At 41.7% G+C, this 21,227-nt stretch overlaps 1 protein-coding gene across 3 annotated transcripts in view; it reads right to left on the bottom strand.

The window, feature by feature from the left end:
• ALG9 (ALG9 alpha-1,2-mannosyltransferase) overlaps positions 1-21,227 on the bottom strand; it is a 92,562-nt gene that overhangs the window by 10,028 nt on the left and 61,307 nt on the right. For all 3 annotated transcript variants that reach the window (XM_065881388.1, XM_065881387.1, XM_065881389.1), the window contains one exon: positions 11,885-12,015. In XM_065881388.1, coding sequence (XP_065737460.1) covers positions 11,885-12,015 — 131 coding nt within the window. The remainder of the gene's footprint in view (positions 1-11,884; positions 12,016-21,227) is intronic.

Here is a 21,227-nt window from a genome sequence, read left to right as displayed (position 1 = left end):
AAAGTACAGAAACTCCGATCGCTTCTTCCTTACAGTTTCTCAGTACTCTTGGCAGAGATGAAGGAGCTGAGGGCACCACTGTGGTTGACGCGCAGGGAAAAGACAAGAGCACTTCAATCGCTGCTTGGGAGGGAGAACTAATTCCACCCAAAGGATCTGAATGCCATCGGAAGCATGTCAAACTGTTGGCCTAAAGCCAAATTCTGCCAGGGAGTGTAGTCTCCCTTTCTACCTGGGTAGCAAGAAGCTGCAGATGGAAACAGCCTGCTGGACTATTTTGGGCGCCATAGGTCTCTTCTGCAAGAAATCTCCTTCAAAACATATTCTTTTTCAAAAATTATCTAATTCGGATAAAGAACAGCATCAAGAGCTGTGATGTTTTTAAAGCACATCCATAAATTCTTACACTCTCCCCATCAATACGGGAAGTCTAATTCCTTTCCCCCTTGAACATGGGCTATTGGAATGCCTTGCTTTCAATGAACAGAATGATGTGGGAGTGATACTGTGTGAATTCCAAGGCTAGGTCATAAAAAACTATACAGCTCTTGAGATCCTAGCTCCTGAGAGCCAGCCACCATCCTGAGAGGAAGCACAGGCCACATGGATAAGCCACTTGTAGGTGTTTTGGCCAACAGCCCCAGCTGAGAGCTAACCAATAGCCAGCATCAACGGCTAGACATGTGGGAAAGCCTCTGAGATGCCTCCAGTCCCCACCACCATCTGATGGCCAAAGTATAAGAATCCGGAGTAGCTGAAAAACTGCCTAGCTGAGCCCAGTCAGGTCACAGACCCATGAGAGAAAACAATAATAAATAACTGTTGTCCTTTTATACCATTAAGTTTGGGATGACTTGTTACACAGCAATAACTGGAACAAGAGTTCCCAATTAATTTTCACTTTACAGTGGTTTTCCAGTGGTCTTCTTATCTTCCAGAAATAAACTGTTCTGCTTATGCTGGGGTTAGGGCTGGGGACACAATGGCTGCCATGAACTAGACTACGACACAGAACCAAAATGGATACAGGTGCCACGTACTCTTTAGGCCTCACAGCTGCTGGATTCCCTTCTTGGATGTTAAAAGGAGAGTAATAGTCTCAGTAAGAAAAACCTACACGAGAATCCTGTGCTGGGCAGTGAAGGAACACAAGCTGCAGATGCTATCACCACAATCCCCACCTGGCTCTATGGAAATCCTCTGACTAGAAAAGGCCCCTCTCCTACCATACTAGCTGAAGATGTGAAGTTCTAACTCTTTGCTTGCATCTACCTGTAACCATAAATTTGGCAGGGCTTTGAAATCCTGTCCTATTTAAGTCTCCCCAAATTATCTCACATCCTTAGTCAGGCAAAGCCTAAAATCCAGCTGGATGAGGCTAATATGCTCCAAAATGGGGAAGAAGAAAATATCACAATCCAAAAACCAAAGGCGAAAGCAAAGCAAGCAAAACAAAAGGGACCTATAATGAAGGAGGAAAGAGTGGGTGGCAAGTGGCTGTGCGAAGCACTGGCAGGGCCTCCCAATTTGTTTCTAAAGCTACAAACAGGCTCTGTTGCTCAGGAGGCCAACTCCAACATCCTGGAGAGGCATTTCCCACCAGACTCCCTCAGCCAAATATTCTCACCACACTTAGAAAGGAACCCACCGTTGAGCTGGCAACTTATTGCAACAGTCTCCCTTCACTCCTCTCTGGGGAATCTCAAAGTAAGCATTACATCCACCCACTTGTCCAGCTATTTTACACAAGTAGCCATTATACCATGTTTCAAAGAAAGAAAAAAAAATCCTCTCATTTTAGAAACTTTGTTGTATGAGATGTCCACAGAGTAACGAATGTGTCTTGTTTAAAAAGTGGTATTTCACCTAGTTTAGCCCCCATATCTTGGAAGTTTGATAAACCTTTCTAATATTAGCCAGACACAGACATAGCAAACTCAGGGAGAGGAAGCTGCAGCTCTGGTACCAGCTATGTGCAAGGGGAGACAAGAAGATGGTTATCAAGATCTTATGCCCAGATCTTCTCTCAAACTAATGGGATCTGGGGTCTCCAGTCCTTTGATAAAGCAGAGAAGAAGCCTAACAGGAAAAGAATGGATGGGCATCTGGGCTGCTATTCTCCCAGACGGGCTAACAACATTCAGCCCTATTTGTGAGTCCTTCTCCAATAGGCCAACAGTAAGGGCCTTGCTTATCTTCCAACAAGTTCAACAGAAAACACGCCTCTTCACATATTCATAGGTATACAGAATTCCTAAATTTGCACCAGTCACAATATTGTCCTAATAAGTTTAGGTTGCTTCCCCCTGGGGCTGAGTCTCCATTGGCATACACTCAGAGTACAATTTTTTTTTTTTTTTGCGATACGCGGGCCTCTCACTGTCGTGGCCTCTCCCATTGCGGAGCACAGGCTCCGGACGCGCAGGCTCAGCGGCCATGGCTCACGGGCCCAGCTGCTCGGCGGCATGTGGGATCTTCCCGGACCGGGGCACGAACCCGTGTCCCCTGCATCGGCAGGCAGACTCTCAACCACTGCGCCACCAGGGAAGCCCCAGAGTACAATTTTTTTATGTGCCGGTACTGTCTTCAAACTAGACTCATCACTTCCCTTTCAGAGAGCTAAGACCCAATCCACGCTACAGCACCAAGAAAGGTCCACAGATTATCAAATAAGTAAGCTATGGGCAAATCCACATGGTAAATATGGACTGTGGGGCAAAGGAACTACATCTATGTGCTCCATTCTCCCATCCTGCTTTTTGGAATAAGCTCTTGTATGTATCCTGGCCACATTACAACAGGATGACCACCTATCTCAATTCGCCCAGGGCAGGGCCCCTTTCACCTTTAAAAGTGTTCTGACTTGGATGATATATTGCAGACCACTTTAACTAAAAGCAAATTTAAATCAAAGAGGTAAATTAAACTTTTCTTTTTTGCTTTTTTTTTTGGGCCGTGCCTCGTAGCTTGTGGGATCTTAGTTCCCCAACTGGGATCGAACCTGGGCCATGGCAGTGAAAGCGCCGAGTCCTAACCACTGGACCGCCAGGGAATTCCCTAAACTTTTCTTTATGGACCCTCAGGCCCCTCATCCAACAGGCTTCTTTTTATTTTTATACCTGTGCTCATGCTTTCTTCTCCTTGAATTACAGACGTGATTCTACCTTCTTTATCACTGGTACAAATCCTCTTTTTCCTTTAAGCCTCAGCTCAAGCACCACCTCCTTCAGGAAACCTTCAGAGGCTACAGGAGGTTAGTACACTCTTAACCTCCACAGTTCTAGCACACAATCTGGCACCATCTATGGTCTTTCAAGGTGTTTTTGTATATGTAACTACAAAAGCTGTAAATTACTCAAGGGTAAAAATCTGTGTCTAATTGCTTCTCTTATACCCCTTAAATAATCTAACTCTGTGACAAGGACATAATAGCTATTCAATAAATATTTTCTGATTTCCAAACCTGCTTAACCAGCTGGCTTCAGGACATAAAAGAAGACTCCAGGGACGTCCTGCTGCTGACTCCTTCTCTCCCAGCACCCTGTACTCTTCTCTTAAAGTACTTAACATGGGTTGTAATTCCAGATTGATCTGTACGGTTATTTGTTTAATGCCAGCCTCCCCATTATACTGTAGGGTCCAAGAGGACAGGGAATTTGTGTGTTCTGTTCACCACCATATACTTAAGCTCCATCACAGTTCCTAACAGTGTTCAAAAAATATCTGCTGATTAGATGGATGTCATTTAGATACACAGATAGATGGATAAAGGAAGAAAGAAAAAATGAACTCAAAGTGAACTCTAAAGACAGCAGATTTAAATTTTAGGGACTTACACAGATGTAGAAAACAAACTTATGGTTACCAAGGGAGAAAGGGGGGTAGTGGAGAGATGGATTGGGAGATTTAGGATTGACATATATACACTGCTATATATAAAATAGATAACTAATAAGGACTTACTTTACATTTGGTACTGTATATATGTCAACGCTACTCTCACTTCGCCCCAGCTTACCCTTACCCTGCCCCGTGTCCTCAAGTCCATTCTCTATGTCTGCGCCTTTATTCCTGTCTGGGCCCTAGGTTCATCAGAACCATTTTTTTTTATTCCATATATATGTGTTAGCATATGGTATTTGTTTTTCTCTTTCTGACTTACTTCACTCTGTATGACAGACTCGAGGTCCATCCACCTAACTACAAATAAGTGAATTTCGTTTCTTTTTATGGCTGAGTAATATTCCATTGTATATATGTGCCACATCTTCTTTATCCATTCATCTGTCGATGGACACTTAGGGTTGCTCCCATGTCCTGGCTACTGTAAACAGTGCTGCAATGAACAGTGTGGTATATATCTGTTTTGGGATTATGGTTTCCTCAGGGTGCTAGTGGGAAGCAGCTGCATAGCACAGGGAGATCAGCTCAGTGCTTTGTGACCACCTTAGAGGGGTGGGATAGGCAAGCTTGGAGGGAGGCTCAAGAGGGAGGAGATATGGGGAAATATGTATACGTATAGCTGATTCACTTTGTTATACAGTAGAAACTGACACAACATTGTAAAGCAATTATACTCCAATAAAGATGTTTAAAAAAAAAAAGAACCTACTGTACAGCACAGGTAACTCTACTCAATACTCTCTGTAATGACCTGTATGGGAATAGAATCTAAAAAAGAGTGGATATAACTGATTCACTTTGCTGTACAGCAGAAAGTAACACAACATTGTAAATCAACCATACTCCAATAAAAATTAATTTAATTTAATTAACACAATAAAATGAAAAAAAAAAGCCTGGAAAAAAATTTTAGGGGCTTCAACATTTGAGAAACTAACCTGCTTACATTTCTAAAAAGATCATGTGGTGGTACGTCACAGGCTTATGAAAACCTCCTTTCCTCAGGAAGAGCTAAATAATAAACAGGTAGGCCTGCAGCCCCACCTGATGTAGGGTCTAAGACATGAGTGACTATTACATGTGGATAGTACCATTCTCTCTCCTTGTTATATAAATAGCTAAAGTACAAAAACCATTGTTTCAAGAAGACAGAGGAAACATTAACAGCCCCATTCAATAGGCTCAAAGGCATTCCAGGGTCAATCTCCCAAGAGCCTTTCATATGCACCACCTCAGAGTGGAATCCCTGAGGCCCACAGCCTCTGACAGTACAGTCCAGCTTGACTGGCCCCAAGTCAGCAACAGGAGATGTCACAGTGCTGACAGTTACAAATTGCTGTGGCAGATGGGGCTGTAGGATCCTGCTGTTTTTGCAGTTAGGTCAGTATATACTAGGAAATGCTGAGGAAGAGAAATGTAAAGAAAATCAGCATAACTTTGGAACTTCAGGCAGCCTGCTAATTAACTGGAAGGCCTGACATTTTATATAATACTTTAGAATTTAAAAACACTTTCATATTTCAGCTCTCATTTAATCCTTACAACATTCCCATAAAGTATGTAAAATATTATTATCTCTGTTTTCCCATAAAGTATGTAAAATATTATCTCTGTTTTACTGATATGGAAATTTGGGAATAGAGAAGAGCAACCAGCAAGTAACCAGGATTAAATGCACATGTCTTCTGACCTCATGCTCTTTTCACTATACTTTGCATACCTTCAAGTAACTGTACCTTTGCAGTTCTTAAACCAACTGATTTCTTTCTTTTCTCAGCATTTGGTCATGAAAAGAATTCCAGTTTAGGGGAAATTAGTACAATTTATGGGAAACTGAAAATCTGTGAAGGCATTCCCCAATAGCCTTCTCCTTCCCTCTACCTACAATAGAGGTGTGCTCAGTGGGCAAATGGGAAATGAAGCTGCACCAGGGACCCACAGGAGAACAGGACGTACAAGAGAACAGGACATACAAGGAGATAAGCTTAGGGTCTCATCGCTCTAGCAAGTGCTGCTCAACTTGTGAAAGCTTCTGGTTAGGGACCAACCCAGCCACAGAAAGCAAACAATAAAATGATTAGTACTTCACTGCTAACAGAGCAAAGGAAAAACTTTAAAAGCTTGATACAGTTCACTGGGGAAAGTTGCAGGCTTCTGGGATCTAAACTTTGGCCTGATCTTTCTCTGCAAAAATGTGCCTCCTGAGTCCATCCATCCTTTGCAGCTGAGTTCACTCTCTCGTCACCTCTCATCTAGTCAAGCAGAATAGCCTCCCAACTTGTCTGTATGCCTCCAACGTTCCCTCCCTTCATCCACCTCCCATACTTAGCACCAGTGTGACCTTCAGATGTCACCTCCTCTTGGAGTCTTCCTTAGTCCCTCTCACCATAGCCTCCTGGAACTAACCCCTCCCTCTGATGCCCCAACAGCACCTCTCTGAACTACGGTGTACCTCCCCAAGTAAACTATAAACTCCCAGGGCAGCCATCTCACCTGCACACAGTCTACATAGTCTTACATGTAGAAGACGTTCAACAAACGTTTATCAAACTGAGCCAGTCATGCTCTATTTCTGCCCTTAAAATCTAGCTTGTTAGGGAAGCAGGATGTTCAGTGAGGAGCAGTGAGGAGCACCCCTGGGAATGGCCCTCATATTTCATGGTCTCCCACTGTGTCCACTGCTCCCTCTGGCTGAGGAGACGACTGAACACAGAGGGCCCTGGAGGAGTGATGCTCAAGCACATCACTGTGTGACTGTGTGGTCATCTCTGGTCACTCTCTGCTCACCACAAGGCAGATGGGAAGGTGACCAACACCTTCTGCTCTTCCCTCAAAAGATTTCCAGTTCTCCAGTGAGAAGCATACAAGCAGCAGGCTTCTTTGCCTTGAATGGGCTCTCAGTTCATGTCTACCAGCTGTGGTGCCTGTGTGCTACCAAAAGGGGAAATGGGAAGATGAGGAACCTCACTTCAATCCTTCAAAACCAAAAGGAAAACAAATTTGCCTCAAAAATACTCCCTTGCCCCATTTGCTATAAACAGAGTTTATTCTGTGACCAAGGTACTGCTGGTCAGTATTTGTGAACCACTAAGTTTCCCTTTGTTAACAGGAAGGTTGTTTGGGATCTACTGAGCCTCCAGGGCTGGAGATATTTTCAGGCCCAGATCTCACGTCATCATAGTTTTCTTAACTCAAAAATGAAGGCACAATTGCGACCTGCCCCCCAAATACTATATCAAACAAGTCAGGCACCAAAGAATATGTGTGATGCAGAGAACTTCATACCTTCACTGCTGCTTGAAAGAGAATTTCAAGCTCTCTCCTACTACTGCCCTGATTCTGACAATTTTTTGAATATCAGGCCATGATCCTACCACCTGTCATGGTCTTCCACTCCCTCAGTGCCCTCCCCGCTCCCTCCCTACCCACTTAAGGCCATGATCAATCACTGACCTTTTCTATTGTTTTCTTTGTCTATTTCATTTATTTCTACTCTTACCTTTATGATTTCTTTCCTTCTACTAACTTTGGGCTTTGTTTGTTCTTCTTTCTCTAGTTGCTTTAGGTTGTAAGGTTTCGTTGTTTGAGATTTTTCTTGTTTCCTGAGGTAGAACTGTATTGCTATCAACTTCCCTCTTAGAACTGCTTTTGCTACATGCCATAGGTTTTTCTATCGTCGTGCTTTCATTTTCATTTGTATCTAGGTTTTTCTTTTCTTTTCTTTTTTTTTTTTTTTGCGGTACGCGGGCCTCTCACTGTTGTGGCCTCTCCCATCGTGGAGCACAGGTTCCGGACGCACAGGCTCAGCGGCCATGGCTCACGGGCACAGCCGCTCCGCGGCATGTGGGATCTTCCCGGACCGGGGCACGAACCCGTGTCCCCTGCATCGGCAGGCGGACTCTCAACCACTGCACCACCAGGGAAGCCTTATCTAGGTATTTTCTGATTTCCTCTTTGATTTCTTCAGTGATCCACTGGCTGCTGGATTGGCTGTATATTGTTAAGCTTCCAAGTGTTCGTGTTTTTTTACAGTATTTTTCTTGTCATTGATTTCTAATCTCATAGCGTTTGGTCAGAAAAGATGTTTGATATGATTTTAATTTTCTTAAATTTACCAAGGCTCACTTTGTGGCCCAGCATGTGATCAATCCTGGAGAATGTTCCATGTGCACTTGAAAAGAATGTGTATTCTGCTGCTTTTGGATGGATGCTCTATAAATATCAATTAAATCCATCTGGTCCACTGATGAAAGTAGGGTGTTAAAGTCCCCCACTATTATTGTGTTACTGTTGATTTCTCCCTTTAATGTTGTTAGCATTTGCCTTATATATTGAGTGCTCCTACGCTGGGAGCATATATAGTTACAATTGTTATACCTTCTTTTTGGACTGATCCCTTGATCATTATGTAGTGTTCCTTGTCTGATATGAATATTGTTACTCCAGCTTTCCTTTGATCTCCATTTGCATGGAATACATTTTTCCATCCTCTCACTTTCGGTATGTGTCCCTTGATTTGAAGTGCGTCTCCTGTAGACAGCATACATACAGGTCTTGTTTTTGTATCCATTCAGCCAGTCTGTGTCTTTTGGTTGGAGCATTTAATCCATTCACGTTTAAGGTAATTATTGATATGTATGTTCTTATTGCCATTTTGTTAATTGTTTTGGATTTGTTTTTGTAGGTCTTTGTTTCTTCCCTTCCTCTTTTGTTCTCTTCTCTTCTGATTTTATGACTAACTTTATTGTTGTGTTTAGATTCCTTTTTCTTTTTTGTGTGTGTATCCATTGTACATTTTTGGTTTGTGGTTACCATGAGGTTTTGATACAGCAGTGTAATGTTTTAAGTTGCTGGTCTTTTAATATCAAACGCACTTCCAATATCTTGCATTTGTGCTCTCCTCACAACTGCTGGGTTTGATATATTTGTGTGCAGATGATTTCTTAACTTTACTGTATGTTTGCCTTTATCGGTAAGCTTTTCCATTTGTAATTTTCTTGTTTCTAGTTGTGGCCTATGTTTTCTGCCTAGAGAAGTTCCTCTAGCATTTGTTGTAAAGCTGGTCTGGTGGTGCTGAATTCTCTTAGCTTTTGCTTGTCTATAAACCTTTTGATTTCTCCACTGAATCTGAATGAGAGCCTTGCTGGGAAGAGTATTCTTGATTGTAGGTTCTTCCCTTTCATCACTTTAAACATACCGTGCCACTCCCTTCTGGCCTGCAGAGCTTCTGCTGAGAAATCAGCTGATAACCTTATGGGAGTTCCCTTGTGTGTTATTTGTTGCTTTTCCCTTGTTGCTTTTAGTATTTTTTCTTTGTCTTTAATTTTTGTCAGTTTGATTAATATGTGTCTCAGCGTGTTCCTCCTTGTGTTTATCCTGCCTGGGACTCTCTGCACTTCCTGGACTTCGATGATTGTTTCCTTTCCCATGTTAAGAAAGTTTTCAGCTATAATCTCTTTAAATATTTTCTCAGACCCTTTCTTTTTCTCTTCTCCTTCTGGGACCCCTATAATGCGAATGCTGGTGCATTTAATGTTGTCCCAGAGGTCTCTTAGGCTGTCTTCATTTCTTTTCAGTCCTTTTTCTTTATTCTGTTCCATGGCAGTGATTTCCACCATTCTGTCTTCCAGGTCACTTATCCGTTCTTCTGCCTCAGCTACTCTGCCACTGATTCCTTCTAGTGTATTTTTCATTTCAATTATTGTATTGTTCATCTCTGTTTGTTTGTTCTTTAGTTCTTCTAGGTCTTTGTTAAACATTTCTTGTATCTTCTCAATCTGTGCCTCCATTGTTTTTCCAAGATCTTGGATCATCTTTACTATCATTACTCTGAATCCTTTTTCAGGTAGATTGCCTATCTCCACTTTACTTAGTTGTTCTTCTAGGGTTTTATCTTGTTCCTTCATCTGGGACATATTCCTCTGCCATCTCATTTTGTCTAACTTTCTGTGATTGTGGTTTCTGTTCTGCAGGCTGCAGCACTGTAGTTCTTCTTGCTTCTGCTGGCTGCCCCCTGGTGGATGAGGCTGTCTAAGAGGCTTGTGCAGTCTTCCTGGTGGGAGGGACTGGGTGCATAGTGCTGGGTCTTGTCCGTCTGGTGGGCAGGGCCATGTCTGGGAGGTGTGTTTATTATCGGGCAGCTGTTTATTCAGGAAGACTTTAAGGGACTTCTCTGGCGCTCCAGTGGTTAAGACTTCACTTTCCAATGAAGGGGGTGCAGGTTCAATCCCTGGCCAGGGAGCTAAGATCCCACATGCCTCGGGGCCAAAAAACCAAAAAACATAAAGCAGAATCAATATTGTAACAAATTCAATAAAGACTTTAAAAATGGTCCACATCAAAAAAAAAAAAAATCTTTAAAAAAAAAAAAAACTTTAAGCAGCCTGTCTGCTAATGGGTGAAGCTATGTTCCCACCCTGTTGGTTGGTTGGCCTGAGGCATCCTAGCACTCAGGAGCCTACAGGCTGTTGGGTGGGGTCAGGTCTTGGTTAGAAAATGGCAGCCTCCTCGAAGGCCCATGCCAATGAGTACTTGTCAGAGCCACTGCCGCCACTGTCCCTGTCCCCACAGTGAGCCACAGCCGCCCCCTGCCTCTGCAGGTGACCCTCCAACCCCAAAAGGTAAACCCGGCCCAGTCTCTTATGAGGTCACCACTTTTTTCCCTGGGTCCTGGTGTGCATGACACCCAGTGTGTGCCTTCCAAGAGTGAAGTTTGTTTCCACCAGTCCTGTGGAATTTCTGTGGTCAAATACCAGTGGCCTTCAAAGTCAGACCTGCAGGCTCCTCCTCCTGTTGCCAGACCCCGAGACTGGGGAGCCCAATGGGGGGCTCAGAACTTTCACTCCTGTGGGAGAACTTCTGTGGTGTAATTATTTTCCAGGTTGTGGGTTGCCCACTTGGCATGTATGGGATTTGATTTTATTGTGATTGCACCCCTCCTACCATCTCGCTGTGGCTTCTTCTGTGTCTTTGGATGTAGGCTATCCTTTTTGGTAGGTTCCAGTGTTTTTTTGTCAGTGGTTGTTCAGCAGTTAGTTGTGATTTTTGGTGTTTCCATAAGAAGGCGTAAGCTCATGTCCTTCTACTCTGCCATCTTGCCTCCTTCCTCCCTGCTAGTTTTGCTTTGACCCCTCTAATCTCAAGTCCCTATGCCCCCACCATTCCACTAAAATTGCTTTCATCAGCTGCCAAATCCAATGAACAATTGTCATATTAATCAAACGGACTTGATCAGTAGGTTCTAATCACTCCTTCCTGAAAATATTTTCTTCCCTGTTTCTGAGTCCCAGACCTGCCTCTCAAGACCTGGTCCTCTACCTTTTTGTTTCTGCCTGATTTCTTGGATCCTGGGCTCTGCCCACCAGGCTTCCCTGGACCTCCTTAACTTCAACTGTCTGTCTACCTGGACCTCTGCCCACAGACAACCTACACCTTTCTAACTCTCCCTCACTCCTTCACCTGGATATCCTGACTCAACCTCTTATCACGAATTCTGAGGCTTTTCTGAAGAGCCAGCCAAGCCCTGGTCTATTTGGTGTCACTACTACTTAAGATCTAGTAAGGCCTGGTCCCATCTCTGACTGAGCCTTGAGCCCAAAAATAATGCGGATATGAACTTCTAGCTCCTTAAAGAACACAGTCAATCTTCCTAACAGTATTAGAAAACTCTTGGTTAAGAAAGTTGAAGTTGATTGCCAAAAATAATCAAACACTTATTTGTGTTTTCTTCAGTGGATCTATCTGTTTAGATTCTGTTATTTGAATGATACCAGAATATACTTTGCACTCTGATGCCTAGAAAAGAAGAGCACTCTTTTAGATTTCTCAGGGAACTGGACAAGAATAGAAGATGTTTGGGCCCAAATAAAAATAAAATTAGATGGCTACTAGAGTTAGCCCAGGACTGGAAGTTATTCAATCCCAGATTCCAATTTTTGCCCTTACTAATCCTAGTACATTTCTTAGGACTAAAGCCACATACCTAGATGCATCAAGGAATGGTCTGTAGGCCAAGTTGATCCATTCTTCTCTATTGGATGAATATTTTGGCTCCCGTGGTGTTTCTCTCACAGTGTCCAAATCCACTAAATAATGGCATTTATTGATGTCAATCTGCAACAGAGAAAGGCCAACTCTTCATCAGTAATTGCAAAGGTCCTTTCAGAGTAAGAAACATCAACTGTAATCCTAAGAATTCCCACAGGGTTTTAGAAGCACAAACATCTAAGTCCTCAGAAAATGTTACCAGTGCTCTCTTCACCCAGCTAAGAGTGCTGGGTGTGGGGGGTGTTATTTAGGCTCCTGAGGGCAGGGGTGAGACATGCACTCACCCAGCCAAAGTTCACTTTGCTGTGCACCTGAAACTAGCACAATATTGTAAATCAATGATAGTCCCAAAAAAATACAGTAAACAAGTTTCTATGAGATTAAATAAAAACCCAAAGATGGAAATCATTACTGTGATATTGTGATTTATAATAAAGTTTTTTTTTGGTCTTCTTCCAATGTTTCTGGTTCAGAGCACCCCAAACCCTTGTAATTTCCTAAGCCATGAGAGCAATTGGAGCATCTTTTGTTATAATATTCAGTCTCTTGTCCTCAGTTCCTGAAATCCCTTCAAAGCCATAATGGTGAAAGGGGTGTCTTGTTATTCATAACAAGCCCCTTTCAACCACAACGGAACTTATGTTAATGAGGTGACTTTTGAAAATCCTGTAAAGATGGGAGGGGGTGCTGGTCACCAGTTGAACTAACCATGTGAAAAGAAGGTTGGACCTTTCAGTCACTGGGGGAGGGGGGAGGGGCTGGAGATTGGCCAATGATTTAATCAATCATGCCTGTGTAATGAAGCCTCCATAAAACCCTAAAAGGACAAGTTTGGAAAGCTTCCAGGTTGGTGAACACGTGGAGATTCGGGAAGAGTGCTGCACCTGGAAAGGGCATGAAGATCCCCACTCTTCCCCTATACCTTGCCCTGTTCATCTCTTCCATCTGGCTGTTCCTGAATTATATCCTTTTATAATAAACCAATAATCTAGTAAGTAAAATATTTCTCTGTGTTTGCCACTCTAGCAAATTAATCAAACACAAGGAGAGGGTCATGGGAACCTCCGCTTTATATTCAGTCAGAAGTATAGGGAACAACCTGGACTTACAACCAGCACCTAAAGTTCAAGGAGGGGGTAACGGCTCCAATCTGTAGCCAGGCAGTCAGAAACAGGTAACAACCTGGGCTTAAGATTGGCATCTGAAGTAGGCAGGAGAAGGGGGCAGTCTTGTAGGACTGAGCCCTCAATCTGTGGAATCTGATGGTATCTCTGAGTAGACAGTGTAAGAATTGTGTTGAGTTGTAAGACACCCAGATGGTGTCTGAGAATTGCTGTTACTGTGGAGAACCCCCCAACACTCAATATTAGAAAGCGGATCCCAGAACCCTCTTAATTACTAATGTAGTCAGCTAAAGAAAAGTAAATCTCAAAGGAAAGTTGCATTTTTTACATGCAACTATGTTACACATATTATTTTTTAAATCATTATATAAAGGCCTATAGGGGATTATTAATTCCTATTTTATAAATGAGGAAGCCAAGACTCAGAGACAAATTATATAACTTCATTTTTTTCAAGATCTATATTAAGCCCCTACAATGTACTAGGCATTAATAAGTTAAAGCTAATGATACAGAATTAACTAAATAGCATGCAGTTCTTGCCCTAAAAGGATTTATAATCCTAACCAAAATCACATGAGTTTATAGTAGAGCCATATTTGGACTCAGGTCAGTGTGACTTCCAAAGTCATACATCAAGACTGCCAAAAATGACCGAATCAGAGGGGAAGTACCCTCAGGAGCTCATTTAAATGTTTCTTAAAAATTAAAACCAAAAAGGATTTGTCCTAGAAATCCAGGTTTCAGCTAAGATAAAAATCATTTGAAATATGAATAGAAATAGCAAATCTCATATTTAACAGTGAAGGGTTGAAAGCTTTTCCTTTGGAATCAGGAATAAGTCAAGGCTGCTTATTATCATTACTCTATTCAACACTGTACTAGAGGTTCTAGTCAGCAGGGTAAGATACAAGGAAGAAACAAATGGCAGAAGAAATGAAAAGAAACAAACAAAAGTCCTTCATTCATCACAATGATTGATATATATAAAATCCAAAAGAATCAACATAAATTTTTGGGATTAAGAGAGTTTATCAAACTTTAAACTATTTATAGAATGTAAAATTAACATCATATGTTCCTATATAACAGTGGTAAACAACATATTAAATTACATTTTAAAAAATTATGTATTTTCAAATTACATTATAAAAATATCATTTAAAAGGATTTGAAAACATGTGTCTTGGAATAAATCTAACGAAATATGGGCAAGTCCTCTACAAAGAATTATAGAATTTTATTGACTAGTGTCTATCAACTGATGAATTTATAATATGGTATATTCATATAATCAAAATGTGGTATATACATGCAATGGAATATTATTCAGTCTTAAAAGGGTACATACTACAACAAAGATGAGCCTTGAAAACATTGTGCTGAGTGAAAGAAATGAGACACAAAAGACCATATTTTGTGTGACTCCACTTAACATGAAATGTCCAGTAGAGGCAAATCCATGAAGACAGAAGGCAGATTAGTGGTTGCTAAGGATTGGAAGAGTGACAACTTAATGCACATGGGGTTTTTTTGGGGGGGTGTGGGGGATGATGAAATGCTCTGAAATTAGATAGTGCTGGTGGTTGTATAACATTATGAATGTACTGAAAGCCACTGAAAAAGTTCTGGAGGTAGAGAGTGGTGATGGTTGCACAACAGTATAACTGTTCTTAATGCAACTGAAGTGTATACCTAAAAATGATTAAAATGGTAAATTTGATGATAAAATATTGTTGAAATATGAAATTTACCTCAAAAAATTTTTGGATAAACAATAAAGTAGACCTTATTACATGGAGAGATAAACCTTATTTCTAGATTTAAGACTCACTATTATAAAGATGTAAATTCTAAATAAATGGATAGATTAAATGCAATCTCAATAAAAATGCCAACAGACTTTTTTGATGAAACTTGACAAGCTGAGTCTAAAATGTATATGGGAATGCAAAAGGACAAGGATAGCCAAGGCACTCTTAGAAAAGAACAAGGTGGGGACTTACTTACTATAAAGTTATAGTAATTAAGACAATGAGGTATTAGTGCAGAAATATAACAGACCACTGAATAGAACAGAGCCTGGAACAGATACAGGCACATATGGACCCTGATCTATGACAGAAGTGACACCTCAGAGCAATGGTGAGAGTATCTCTCTTCACTAATTGGTGCTGGGACAACTGGATATCCATTGGGGGAAAAATGAAATTGGACCTCTGTACACAATGAATAAACAACAAGGTCCTACTGTATAGCACAAAGAACTATATTCAATATCCCATGGTAAACCATAGTGGAAAAGAATATAAAAAAGAATATGTGTGTATATATCTATATCTATATATAACTGAATCACTTTGCTGTATAGCAGAAATTAATACAACGTTGTAAATCAACTATACATCAATAAAAAAATTGATAATGTAAAAAAAATCAACTTCAGATGGATTACAGAACTAAATGTGAAAAACAAAGCTCTTAGAAGATAATATGGCAGACTATCGTCAAAATCTTACGTATGGCAAAAGTCATTTTAGACAAACACAAAAAGTATTAACTATAAAAAAAAATGAATAAATTTGACTACATTAAAATTGGGAATATCCGTTCATCAAAGACACCAATAAGAGAGTAAAGAGATGAGACACAGAATGAAGATACATGTGACACATTAACAATCAAGTATTCATATCTAGAATATATAAAGAACACCTGCTGATCAGTAAGACAAAAATGGACCATTCAACAGAAAAATAGGCAAATGACTTGAATAGGCAAATGACTTCATAAGAAGAAATCTAAACAGCCAAAAACAAATGAAACAGTACTCAACTTCATGAGTAACCAAGGAAATGCAAATCAAAATTACAACGAAAAATTACAATACCACATGTAAGCCAGAATGTGGGACAATTCTTATACGTTGCTGGAGGGAGATTAAGTTGGTACAAGATTTTTAGAAAACTATTTGGCAGAATATACTAAAATTGAACATATGCTATTCTTATGATCCAACAATTCTACTCCTAGGTATTACAATGAACCATATGGAATCATTAATATGTGACTGATCCACAAAAATGGTACTTTCAGGGACTTCCCTGGCAGTCCAGTGGTTAGGACTCTGCGCTTCCACTGCAGGGAGGCACAGGTTCGATCCCTGGTCAGGGAACTAAGAATTTGCAAGCTGCACGACACAGGGGGAAAAAAAGGTAATTTCACATGGTTCAAGGTAATGTATATCCAACGGGAATTCGTGAACCAAAAGACAAGTTCAAGAATGTTCAAAGTGGGGACTTCCCTGGTGTTGCAGTGGTTAACAATCCGCCTGCCAATGCAGGGGACATGGGCTTGATCCCTGGTTTGAGAAGATCCCACATGCTGTGGAGCAGCTAAGCCCGTGAGCCACAACTACTAAGCCTACACTCTAGAGCCCACGAGCCACAACTGCTGAGCCCGCGTGCCACAGCTACTGAAGCCTGCACACTTAGAGCCCATGCTCCTGAACAAGAGAAGTCAACGCAATGAGAAGCCTGCACACCACAATGAAGAGTAGCCCCTGCTCACCACAACTAGAAAAAGCCCACGTGCAGCAACGAAGACCAAATGCAGCCAAAAATAAATAAGTTTGTTTAAAAAAAAAGAATGTTCAAAGTGGCATTATTTACAGCTGGCCCAGACTGGAAAGAACCAAACAACTATCAAAAGTAAAATAATATAGTCATACAATGAAATACTCTAATAAAAGAGAACAAACTACAGCTATATTCAACAATGTGTAATTACAAACAAAACATTAAGTAAAAGGATCAAGACACATAAAAATGCAATATGATTCCATGTATATGAAGTTCAAAAATAGGCAAAATGAATTTATGTTGCTTAGGAATGCATATAAAAGTGGTAAATCTAAAGAGAAAAGCAAGGAGATTATTACCATAAAAGTCAGGAGACTCCTGAAGGGGGAACTGGGTAGTGATCAAAAGGAATTGTTGGGGGAGCTTCTGGGTGCTGGTAATGTTCTAGTATTTGACCTGGGATGATTACACAGGTATTTGTTCTATTATTATTAATTATTATTAATTTACTGTACATTTATGTTTTGTGCACATTTAGGCTTATGGGTTATACACAATTGAATGTTTGAAAAAGTGTGTATAAAAACAACTTGGTCATCTCTGGCTTACAGTAAACTTGGTTCTTCCCCAACCTCTAACTCACAGTAATGTTCTCATTCTCTCCCAGCATTATTTATATGTAAAAGAGACTTCAGTCTCACATCTGTCTCTACATATGGGCTATTCCTCTGGGGAGAGAAAGCACACTGAGAATTGACGTCAGACCCAATTCCATTCCTCATAACTCTCTAAAAATGACCCTTTGCACAAACACTCCAGGAAGCAGCCTTTTTGGTCTGAACACCCACTCTGTAGCTCCCAAGGATTTTAAAAACATGAAACAAGTTTTTAAAAGCTCTGCCAGCACCATGTCTCTGTAATCAAATAGAACCAGCAAGGGGTAAAGATTCATGGTCTCATGCCTAGACCTCCTTTGGTGAGGGAGCTCTGAGTATGACATTTCAATACTTGACCTCAGCCTGGCCTTTTCTGGCTAGGCATACTACAGGTCTGATTATCTAGTTTTGGTGCTGGATACATGGTCTACCAGAGATGTGGGTAGTAACTAATTAATACCCAACTACACCAGTTAGCTTTAGGCTTCACTCATCACACCATCCATATGCAAATTTCATTTAAAGTTTTTAGAAAGATACTAAGGCAAAATCATATTAATTGAAATACTAATCCATTTAAAAAATGTAACCTCTTTTCATGCTTCCTGAGAAGCAGCTGCTGAACAGTCTTTTTTTCTAGGAATCAGTTACTGAACAACTAAAATACACAAGGACAAAGGTCTCTGACAGAAAATGGTTAAGTATGAGCAAGGGCAGATTCTCTAATAGAGAAGAAATACAGTGTTTAAAAAAGGAGCCCCAAATAAAAAGGCAACCTATGGAAAGAGAAAAAGTATTTGGAAACCACATATCTGATAAGGGGTTAATACCCAAAATTTATAAGGCACTCATACAACTCAACAGCAAAAAGCCAAATAATATGATTTAAAATGGGCAAAGGACCTGAATAGACCCTTTTCCAAAGAAGACATACAAATGGCCAACAGGTACACAAAAAGGTGCTCAATATCACCAATCATCAGGGAAATGCAAAACAAAACCACAATGAGATTATCACCTCATACCTGACAGAATGGCTATCATCAAAAAGACAAGAGATAACAAGCAATGGCGAATATGTGGAGAAAAGAGAACCCTTGTACTGTTGGTAGGAACGGGAACTCGCATAGCCATTATGGAAAACAGTATGGAGGTTCCTCAAAAAAATCAAAAATAGAACTACCATATCATCCAGCGATCCCACTTTTGGTATGTATCTGAAAGAAATGAAATCACTACCTTGAAGCAATATCTGCACCCCTGATGCTGAACTCACAGAAACAAAGTAGAATGGTGGTTGTGAGGGACTGGGGGAAACGGAGAGATGCTGGTCAAACTTCAGTTATAGATGATGAAGTTTTAGGGACCTAGTGTACAGCCTGGAGACTACAGTTAACAATACAGCACCGCATGCTTGAAATCACCTGAGAGAGTAGAGAAAAATGGCAACTACGTGAGGTGATGGATGCGCTAACTAACTTATTGTGGTAGTCATTTCACAATATATACATATACCAAATCATCCCATTGTATACCTTAAACTTCCACAATGTTATTTGTCAATTATACCTCAATAAAGCTGAAAAAATTTTTTATTTAAAAAATTAAGAGGCTTCCGGTCAAGATGGCAGTGGGGGTGGATGTGGAGTTCGTGTCTCCCCACAACTAGGGCGCCTGCCAGACGCTAGTGGGGGACCTGACTGCCTAAGGAGACAGGAAGAACCCCTCAGCGACCAGGTAGGACATAGGGGGAGTGAGAGGGGGGGCAAAGTGGAGGCTGGACAGGACTGGCGCCCCTGAGGGGTGGCTGGGAGTAGGGAGGGGTTCCCACGCCTGGAGGAATCCTGATCCTCCGAGACATTTCCCTGCCCCATCGGGCCCGGGAAGCCTGTGGGGCTCCCAGGAAGGGTCCTCCACCATTCGAGGCCCCCTCTGGGCCACGTTGGTCCTAGGGGTGTAGGAGGGAGGTGGGGGGAGAAGAGGAGAAGCTGGCAGGAGGGGCCCTCGAGGACTGGAGGATCCAGGGAGGTGCAGAGGGCATTTCCCCCACTCACCCAGGCCTGGGAAGACTGCTGGGCTCCCAGGCCTGGCCCTCCATTCTCCAGGGTCCCCTCCAGCCTCATGGTTCCTAGGGGCATGAGAGGGAGGGAGGAGTGGGGGGAAGAGAAGAGGAGGCAGATGATGGGGGGAACCCTCCAGGACCAGAGGATCAGGGGAGGCCCAGCGGGCATTTCCCCTGCCCACTTGGCCCCGGGAAGCCTACTAGGATTCCAGGTCTGCTCCCCTGCTTTCTGGGGCCCCCTCCACCATGTGGATCTTAGGGACATAAGAGGGAGGGATGGGAGAAGAAGAAGAGAGGCCAACAGGGAGGGGCCTTCTGGGATGGGAGGATCAGGGGGAAATGCAGCTGGCTGGCGTTTCCCCCACCCACTTGGGCCCAGTGAGCCTGCTGGCATGCTGGACCTGGCCCTCTGCCCTCGAAGGCCAGAGGCACTCCTGGGCCCTCCAGCTGAGATGAGCCTAAGCCCCACCCCCAACCCCCCAGGGCCTTTTCCAGCCCTGTGGTCCTAAGCAAAGGCCCTGCCCACTGCCTAAACCCTGCCCCTGCCTAAGCCTCACCCTCCACAGCCAAGGCTTTTTTTCCTTTTCTCCCCTTTTTTACTATTATGGTTCTGTTTTACCTTCCAGTTCTTGTTTCATCTACATTTTTCTTTTTTTTATTCTTTGTAACATATCTGTTAGTTTTCTAATCTTATTTTATTTTTTACTCTTTGTTATTGTTCTGCTATTTTTCTTTTTTTTTTTTTTTGCCACCCTGCATGGCTTGTGGGATCTTGGTGCATGAGACAGGGGTCAGGCCTGAGCTCCTGTGGTGGGAGCTCTGAGTCCAAACCACTGGATTAACAGAGAATCTCAGACACCAGGGAATATTCATAGGAATGAGGTCTCCCGGAGTTCCTAATTCTTGGCACCAGACCCACCTCTACCCAACAGCCTACAAAACTCCAGTGATGGAAGCCTCAGGCCAAACAACCAGTAAGACAGGAACACAATCTCACCCATTAAAAAAAAAAAATATATATATATATATATATCTCTCACAGATGAAGGAGCAAGGTAAAAACCTATGAGACCAAATAAATGAAGAGGAAATAGGCAACCTACCTGAAAAAGAATTCAGCGTAATGACAGTGAAGATGATCCAGAATCTCAGAAATAGAATGGAGGCATGAATTGAGAAAATACAAGAAATGTTTACAAAGATCTAGAAGAACTACAGAACAAAAAAACAGAGATGAACAGCACAATAACTGAAATGAAAAATACACTAGAAGGAATCAAGAACAGAATAACTAAGGTAGAAGAACGAATAAGTGAGCTGGAAGACAGAATGGTGGAAATAACTGCCAAGGAGCAGAATAAAGAGAAAAGAATGAAAAGAATTGAAGACAATCTCAGAGACCTCTGGGACAACACTAAATGCACCAACATTCACATTATAGGGGTCCCAGAAGAAGAAGAGAAAAAGAAAGGGTCTGAGAAAATATCTGAAGAGATTATAGTGGAAAACTTCCCTCACATGGGAAAGGAAATAGTCACCCAAGCCCAGGAAGCGCAGAGAGTCTCATACAGGATAAACCCTAAGAGAAACACACCAAGACACATATTAATCAAACTAACAAAAATTAAATTCAAAGAAAAAATATTAAAAGCAGCAAGGGAAAAGCAGAAAATAACATACAAAGGAATCCCCATAAGGTTATCAGCTGATTTCTCAGCAGAAACTCTGCAGGCCAGAAGGGAGGGGCAGGATATACTTAAAGTGATGAAAGAGAAAAATCTACAAGCAAGATTACTCTACCCAGCAAGGATCTCATTCAGATTTGACTGAGAAATCAAAAGCTTTACAGACAATC

This window comes from Phocoena phocoena, chromosome 8 (assembly GCF_963924675.1).
Source record: "Phocoena phocoena chromosome 8, mPhoPho1.1, whole genome shotgun sequence".
Lineage (NCBI taxonomy): Eukaryota > Metazoa > Chordata > Mammalia > Artiodactyla > Phocoenidae > Phocoena > Phocoena phocoena.
The sequence above is the reverse complement of the archived record's forward strand: the minus strand, read 5'-3'. Positions and strand labels throughout refer to the sequence as shown.